Genomic DNA, 9,538 nt, shown 5'->3' on the forward strand with positions numbered 1-9,538 from the left:
ACTTCTCGTAAATTCCAAAAATCGTTGGTAAAGCTCGTATTGTTTTGCCGACAGTATCAAAAAGAGGTTGATGCCTTATAACAAGATGACTCGCGGTTAAATATTAGCACAAAGGACGGCCCTACGTTCGCCGCAGTTTGTTCCTGGCTTAAGTACCTCGGTCACGGAGGAAGGGAAGAAGTGGAGATGTTGTAAGGCACGTAGGTCAGGTCTTCTTGTAGGTCAAGTAACGTACTTTAGGAGTGATCGTTCTGGTTCCTTGTCAAATCAAAATGACTCTGAAACATCGGTCTTTATTGGTCGATGTCTAGGTTCTTAAACAAAAACCGGCCAAGAGCCCCCCAAAATATTTACCTATTTAATTCTAGTTTTCAACAGCAACGGCAACAATAATACATCATCTGTGAAAATTTCAGCTCTCTAACTATCACGGTTCATGAGATAAAGCCTGGTGACAGACGGACGGACGGACGGACAGATGAGCGAAAACAATAGGGTGCCGTTTTACCCTCTGGGTACGGAACCCTAAAAATGCAGGTTTTAAAGAAGAGTGCAGCTAGTAACGTTCCCCGTCCCCCGAACACCGGCATTTTGATGCGCTTCTTTCTTAAGACATATTGCGTTGTGACATCTCCACTAGTAACGTTCTCCATGAGCTCGATTCAAGAAGAATGTTCGCAAACAACGGGCTATGGGGATTATATGCGGTCGTTGCCATACTGCTGATAAGAACACGGATTGATTTCAAATATTATTTTGAGCTTCCAATTCTGATTGTTTGTTAACATAATAGATTTCTTAGAGGGTTCTTTTCTTGACCCGGTAGGTCAGTGAACTAATTTTGCAACGCTTTCTTTAGAGGCACTCCTTAAAATTCTAAAAAGTAAACTAGAGTGTTAGACACTGATTTGTATGTGTGCGGCTTCATTGTTCTGCGTTATTACGGTTTCTTTGGGAATAACTCTCTTCTTCTTCTTCCTTGCTTTACCGGAATAAAAGCTGTGCTACTCACTTTTCTTAATAAAATCAACGTTAGATTCACCGCAAAATCAATAATGGCAATAAAGGATACTAATAAAAATTTGCTTCTAAATACATTTTTCAACGTTATTTTCACCGCAAAATCAAAAGGTAATAAAGGATAATAATAAAAAATATGCTCAACTACATATCTTCAGGCAAATTAAGAAACAATTGGTTATATTGTATAGTAAATTAGGGCCATATCTTGTTAGTGACCACATCAAAGGCAACGTTTACGCATACAAGCACTTTAAGTCATGTGTTAACCGAACACTCGATGACTATTCACGCAGTTGTGATCACTTCGTCATAGTCCTAGAACTAAGACGGTTCAGTTACTTTACAGGTAGCCGCATCAAAATTTTCTAATGGAATTTAGTTTAGAAACCGCTGATCCACTAAGCTTAGAAATCAATTCCATTAAAAGTTTTATTAGACAAAAATAAAGCACATATATAGCTATATAGAAGCGGCATATATGTATATGCCGTGAAAAAAAATTGAAAGTTATGAAAACGGTCGTTGTTCTACGACTATGATGACTTCGCTAAGCTAAGGGTGGGTCCTGCGTGGGCAAATCACGAAACGCGAATGCGATAAGAAGCGAAATGACAGATCAAGCGCAACGTCACGTCTAGCACGTCGGAGAAAATCGCCTCGCGCCGCTTCGCATCGAGATCACTCACTGAGGACGCACTATCTATTGACACAGAATGCACAAAGTAGGTGCTTTACTGTATGTGGCCAGTATTATGTTTTTTTTTTTGTTAATTTATTTAAGGTTTACCAGCAACCGTCATACCAACTGTAAAACTAAATAAATGCTGAAAACAAACTAAAGTGCAGCAGTCACTTACAGGAAAACACCACATATTTGTAATAGCGTTAAAATAAATACTTAATTACAACTTAAAAAAGCAGTTCAACGCGGTTTTGTCGCGGGTTAGAATACCTCCGAATAAAAACCAGACTGAATAAAACTAAATAATAAAATTTTAATGACTAGCAATAAAAAAGTGGGTGTTAAAAAGATACATTTTTATTTCAATATTCAATACTATGTATAATAATACCTATCATTCAGTTTTCGTTTACTGAAAGTAGGTGAACGCCTACTAGGGCTTAGCACGAAATTGTAGGGGAGTAGGCGAGAAGCTTTATTTTTATTTTCATATTATATTATACGTGAAATATAAGATGAGCTGCGTGATTTGATTAATATTACTTATATCTTTAAAACCTTTGTAGGCGCCAAACCTTTTTTCAATGATCAAAGAGATTTTTCATTGAAATTATACCTATAAGAAGGATAAACGATCTTTTTTAGTTTATAACTAGCTTAAACTAGGAGTTTTCCCGTGTTTTGCGCCAACTACTTAATAGGTATATATAATATTAAATATATAATATAAAATATATAATAATAAATACACACCACGTTTTTTAAACGCGCGTTTTGGGAACGCGCTTTGACGTCACGTTTTTATCCTGCAGAGCAGTTTGTTGTTGCATCGCGTCTGCATCGCTACAAACGCACGTCGATGGCGCGTTTAAAAACGTGGTATGCATAGGCCCTTAGATATGTACTTAAGCGTTATTTTGTCAAATGGCAATATGCCTATTAAAAAAATAACTTGGAATAACAAACGACTACATATTCTATACAAGTAAGGTTGTATGCTAGTTTAATACAGCAGAATATATTAAGTGTGTACCTACATGCCTACCTAGTTACCTTATGTATCCTATAATTAAATATTTATTATGGATCGCTAAGTTCGTTATATAGGTCAAAGATATTGAGATAACCAATCAAGGTAATTTTGAATATTACCTGTTGTAGCCCACGCAGTTTCCAATATTAATCCTATATTTAGATGAGCTTCAACCAGTTTCTAATTCATTACAATAACAATGAGAGAATAAAAGAAATGATATCAGTGAAATTAGAATCAATCTGACAGAACTTTAAAAGAAAATATACAGGTTTTTTTTTATATCAACAAGTTGCGATATCGGCACTATTAAACATAAAAGTAACCCTAAATGACTTAAATGGTCTAAAAAAAATAATTACAAGTCATCATCATCCTCCGAGCCTGTTTCCCAACTATGTTGGGGTCGGCTTCCAGTCTAACCGGATGTAGCTGAGTACCAGTGCTTAAAAAAAAAATATTACAAGCATAGAGACTAAATTACACGCAACGGGTTGAAAAGTTAACCCTTAAGAACTGTACAGTCATATTCAATATTGCCCTTTTCAAAACCAATGTGCTTTTAACGAGTTTTCTATATCAGGCTCCTGCCAGCTGTTAAGAAACTCTAGTCAGTTATTTGTTTGCCAATATTCGATATAGAAGTACTTAGGTATAAAGTTTTGACCTAAAATCGTACTAACTATGGAATTTTCCGTTCCTGTTTCCTTCGGAAGTAAGATTTAGATTAAGAATTCTAGGAATTTTACAATAACGTCAGTGAAGCTCAATTATTTGATTGCTGCTCAGGTAGGTATGTCGAATACTATGATCTGCTAGCGGTTTTATCTGCGTCCCGTGGGTACTTCCCCACTAGGGCTGCCATCTCGAATTTCGCCAAACCCGGACAAACATTAAAAAAACCCGGACTTTTGGCGTAAATCGCATTCTTTCCCCAAACGAGTACGATTTTTTTTAAACAAAATAATACCTAATTTGTAATACATTTACTATTAACATATACTTAAATTCAATGAGGTGTTCCTTACATGAAAAGTGTCCGGGTTTTCCCCGGACACTTCTTGAAACCCCGCCCGGACGGCCCCCGGACGGCCTCCAAACGAGGACAAATCCGGGGAAACCCGGACGGATGGCAGCCCTATTCCCCACGAATCGGGATAAAAAGTAACATATACAGAGTAACATATCCTCGATAAGTAGGCTATCTAACACTTTAAAAAAAGCGAATCGGACCCGTACTGTGTTTTTTTAAACCAACTAGCTTTCGCCCGCGGTTTCACCCGCGTCCCGTATCCTAAAACCTTCTCCCGGGTCTAAGTTCGTCTAAATCGGTCAAGCCGTTTTCATGTTATGTCGTGACAACTGAAAGCAGGTTTCATTTTTACATATACAGATGGATAGATAGATAGATTACACTTAAGAAAAAGTAGCCTGTTACTGTAGGTAAACATAATAATACCCTTTTCCATCGAAAGCACGAGTAAAACACTTCCTGCGACTTAATAAGTAAAATAATATATTTACATGAAATAACCCTGAAAGGAATTTAGCTGACGAGATTTACGCATTTATTATAGCGCCCTTTCAGCTAGCGGGGATGTTAATTAAATATTGTTACGCAAAATACCTTCCTGACTACATAGCAATCAGGTTTATACAGAGATTGTGCTTTTAATATTAAAATGCAGTAAATAAGACTGAACAACCGTTCAGTCAGTAGAAATGGCAGACAAACGGCCGATTTTTCAATCATTAACTTCTATTTGAGAAATAAATATAGCGGTTTCACATAATTATGAGACTGCTATTTTTTACTGCAGAAAACGTTAAGCATATGCTTCAAATAAAAGTTATCTGGTGATTGTCATTTTCATGTTGGTCATTTTGATGATCATTTTCAACCTTCGTCACTGCTCATCGGTTTTTCCAAATCTGTAATAACTTAATAATACTCAAACAGTACTGTTTGTTTAGATAGTAACCAGCCAAACAAAAATAAAATGATTTCACTGATACGTTTATCCTGCGATTAATGAATGCTCTTCTAGTGCTTATAAGCTATTGCAGATATCTATTAATCTATTGGATTTTAGTAAAAGCTGGCGCGATCAGCTACCTTTATAGATTCATGTATGTACATACATACTACGTTTACTTCATCGAATACTGTATAGCACAAAAACGACCACTCCTAAAATTCACCAAAATCATAACAAACTGTTTTATAGCAGGTACGAGGCCGAGGATACAATTACCTAAGATTTGTGAGCAACTGAACACCATTTCTTGTTTATAAACTCTCTGTACAGCGTGATGTTTTGTAAAACAAGACTATTATTGTATGTCAAGGTAATCGGAGAGCTGAGTGCATTTGTAATCGATCGAATTAATCCCTGACTACCAAAAAAATTGATGTTTTTTTCTGAAATTATTAAATAACATCTTATTTTAAATTGTTATGGTTAAATCGTGGGTCAGATAGGGCAGTCGCTCCTTGTAAAGCACTGGTACTCAGCTACATCCGGTTAGACTGGAAGCCGACCCCAACATAGTTGGGAAAAAGGCTCGGAGAATGGATTTTAAATTGTTATGCGTGAAATCTGGAAGTTACAGGCTTAAAGGCATAAGGCTTATTAGATATACTATAGGTATAAATTGTATTCAACTGAAGCCGGAGGATCGGTAAAGAGTTTCGTTAGGGTCACGCTAACTATATACTTATGTAGGGGAAGATGGGGGACAGTGAATCATTTTTTTTTCGAAGCGCCTGTATTACGGAATTTTAAGCTATAAGTACTGCGTTTTTGAATGATTCAGCTATAAATATATCTGTCTATTGAAAAAAAACGTCAACGGCCATATTACACAATAAATTAATGAGATATAACCGTTTTTTTTTAAAGTGGTAATTGATTCACTGTGACCCATATTTGGGATACAGTGAATCATTGGGTTGGGCACACTGGATCATATGGGGTACACAGGATCATCATTATTATAATAGTAATAAAACACAATTATAGACACAATATTTATTATTTATTGCGTAATGAGATCAAATAATACTTTCAGTTGAGCAACACTATTGTTGCAAGTCAAAATCAAATGAAGAACTCCCTCTAAATAAAAATTAAACTCTAAGTAAATTAAACTAGGTAACTACCGTTTTTGAACAAAAAGACAACAAAAATTAAATTCTAAAATAGTGCTTCACATTGAATCACTGAACAATGATATTCAATATTTAATTAGGTAAACATTTTATACTTTGAAAGTAATGAAATAAACTAACTATGAGTAGGTAGACTAGATCCGTCAAAATACCCTTAAGGAACACTTTATAATAAGCAATTTGTTAGCCACTTTGACATAAAATTCAAATTTTAATAAAGAAAACTCAACAATAACATCCTATGAGTAGATAATCAACATAAAAAAATATTAACGCAGATCTATTCTACAAACATTTAACATCTTATGAGTAGAAAAGAAAACTAATTAACGTAGATCTATTCTAGAGAAGTCCATATCAAATTGGTACAACCCTTGTACTCTTTTAGTACTCCCACTAAATCCAGGCTGAGGCAACACTAGTTTAATATCATATTTATTAACAGTAGCTATATCTGGAACATTAGGCAAACAAAATTTATTTGGATTCTTTGCAGACTTTCTAAGAAAGCTAACTTCTACATCTTCATTAATTATTCCTATAACTTTTGCTACATAATAGACTTTTTTCCCTCTCACTTGAAATTCGACCAGTACAAATCTTCCCTCTTCTGGCAAATTTTGTAATAAAGGAAAGTTATTAGGATCCACAACATCAATTTTATCATCGTCTTCATCAAAAGTAGGCTCTTCCTCTGAATAAAGACTCATACGCTCCTCTTCTTCACTATCACTGTCGCTTTCTAAGATTTTTCTTTTTACTACGTTAACAGACTTCTTTTTATTTTTTTGTTTATTTTTTTCTTCAGCTCTCTGTTCTATTTCATTTTTATAAGGTGTATCTGTTGCGATCATACTTTTACCTCTACGTATAACAGATTTTCCTTTCTTTCGTGGTCCTGCTTTGGGTAATCCCTTAAATTCGAATGGACTAATGAATTTTTTAACACTGGGTGTTCTTTTGCTGCATGCTGGAGAGGAAACCTCCGAATTTATCGACTTTTTTTGCGGTAAATTATGAGGGGAGGGAGGAAGAGAACATAAAGATGAGGATGGAATCGGACTGGGATTTTTGGATGGTGTGCGATGAAATTTTGTTATGTCAATTGTGATATTCAAAGGTGCTGGACTAGTTCTGGTAGAGGAAACTGCTTGCAATGCGAGCTGGGAAAGTCGGTTTGGTTGGATAGAAATGTGTTCTTCAGAAGGATATTCACTCGTTATATTACCGGACAGTAAAACTGCTTGAGACAGTAAATTCACTGAAGAACTTGGGGTGTCAATAGAGTGTAATATTGTATCATTATGTATTATTGATGGAGATGGGGTCCTTGTTCTCACATCATTCTCATTGTTTAATCTTTCTTCTTCTGGTGGCACTATATTTTCTTTTTCTAATAGTCTGTTTGTTACCTCACTGGGCGCGAAATCATCATCAGAAAATATGTCTCTGTTAAAGGGGACAATCCCGGTTGCCTTAAAGGCATTACATATGTTATTTGGGGTCATTGCTTTCATATGTGCTTCTCTAACACACGCAGCTACTTCATAAATGGAGAAGGTCTTCCCGGGGTTCCGCATCATCCAGCTGTCAACAGCTTTGTTATATGCCGTTTTAAAAGGGCCAAAAACGCCAACATCTAATGGTTGTATCTTACCTGTTGTGTGTGGTGGAACAGTGAGTATAGTAACACCATTATCTTTGGCTAAATTAAGAGCTTCAATGCTGATGTGTGACTCATGGTTGTCTAAAATCAAGAGACTAGGGTTGTCTTTTCTGCTATTTGTGTGTGTAATAAAGTGTTTCATTGTTTTGACAAATAGTTCCTTATTCATCCATCCACTTTGCGTGGCCAATCCTAGTGTTCCAGTTGGTGCACCATTCAGCATATGATTTTTGAAGTGCACTCGCGGAAAAATCATTACTGGCGGTAACGTATTTCCTAACGCGTTGATTATATAACATGTTGTTACCAGAGTCCCTCTTTCTGCGCTTGTGACTTTTGACACCTGTTTTTGTCCCTTTAATGCCAAAACTTTAGCCGATTTTTGAACAGTCATAGTATTTGTCTCGTCAAGGTTATACACTCTAGTTCCATTCCCAAACATTTCGTGTCGAGACATTGCAGTTTCTAGGTTGTCATAAAACATAGTGACATTATGTCTATTGAACGATGTAGCCCGACTAAGGCTACACCCCTCAGGTGTCCTTAAAGTGATGTTTGGATACCTTTTTCGAAAACCATATAGCCATTCAACTCCTGCCTGCTTTGTATCATGCCATTTCTGAGGTACTTCTATATTATTAACGACAGCGGTTTCGTAAACAATTTTGCGAGCATCTAAAGTAGATAAACCATAAAATACTTTGCAACATTCTGCTATATATTCAGCCAGAACTTCTTCTTGGTCTGTAGTAAATATTTTACGCACACTGTAATTAGGTGTTAGCTTTTCCGAACTTAACGGATCTTCGTTGGTTGATTTTTTTATTTTTTCGTTGTATCTGTATAAAGTTGTGAAAGGGATGTTAGTGATTCTTGCAACAGCTCTTATTTTTTGCCCATTTTGTATCATTTGTAGGGCATTCCGCATTTCTTCTTCAGTGGTTAGACCTATACTGGTCTTTCTTTTCTTGTATCTCGGCATCTTTACCTTAAAAATACAATTCCATTAATAATAAATTATTCTGATTCACTGTGCCACAAAGGCATGAAAAAAACAATTGTATTTATGTAAGTACCTTACTGTAATTTTAAACATTTCGTAAAAACAATGTTTACAGTTAATTTTAATTTTGATTTCTACATAATTCTTTGGGTTTCGCTTATGATCCATTGTGCCCCCCTGATTTCTTCATTTGGGGAACAGTGGATCTCGATCCACTGTTTCCCAATTCAAAATGATTCAGTGAAACCCAAAGATACCTTCATCAAAAAAACAACCTTAAAAAAGTTTTTGTTGCGTATATCACAAGCATCTATTTACAAAATAACATCATAAACATTAAAGAGCAAGGCCTTAAGACAAAAATCCAGCTAATTTAATTTAATATGTTTAAAACACGTGTTCAAAAATAACCTTAAAATTTATTATCGTACTTACCTAGTCTCGAGATATTCGCCGCGCGGCCTCCCGCTTCGAAACACTGCGAGCAACTAGTTAGGCGCGGGGGGCACCGCTAGGTCATCAAACACACAAGCGCGTGAGTGTGTGCGTGCAATACATACAAAGTTATGCAAAGTGATTCACTGTGACCCACGATCCACTGTTACCCATCTTCCCCTAGTTCCTCAAATGTAATGAATGGATTTTGATGAAACTAAGCTATATTACAATAATAAAATGATTCAAAATTATGTATAAACCTACACGGTAATAAATGGCTGCTGTTTTCAATCCAAGTTTAACAAACATGACATTATAATTTATGTTAGTATCAGGCCTACCATTCATTCCGTACTGAAGAGCCTTGTTTACTCAAACTAACATTTATGCGGATTATTATTATTTGTGTAAACACTCTGAGCAAAACATGTTAATGATTGCGAATTTGCGATGGTTTTAATGAAGTAGGTACTAATTGGATCCTGATCAACCAAGCCTCAGTTAGCTAATCGAAGATTTTC

General features: G+C 35.8%; 1 protein-coding gene across 1 annotated transcript; it reads right to left on the bottom strand.

Moving 5' to 3' along the window:
- Positions 1–5,758: 5,758 nt before the first annotated feature.
- Positions 5,759–9,168, bottom strand: LOC124636298. The gene is made up of 2 exons (XM_047172335.1): positions 9,015–9,168; positions 5,759–8,564 (listed from the first exon to the last, which is right to left on the bottom strand). Exon 2 carries the CDS (start codon positions 8,556–8,558, stop codon positions 6,237–6,239), a length of 2,322 nt encoding a protein of 773 aa, XP_047028291.1. The 5' UTR covers positions 8,559–8,564; positions 9,015–9,168; the 3' UTR covers positions 5,759–6,236.
- Between the last annotated feature and the right edge of the window lie 370 nt (positions 9,169–9,538).

Source organism: Helicoverpa zea, chromosome 14 (genome assembly GCF_022581195.2).
Source record: "Helicoverpa zea isolate HzStark_Cry1AcR chromosome 14, ilHelZeax1.1, whole genome shotgun sequence".
NCBI lineage: Eukaryota > Metazoa > Arthropoda > Insecta > Lepidoptera > Noctuidae > Helicoverpa > Helicoverpa zea.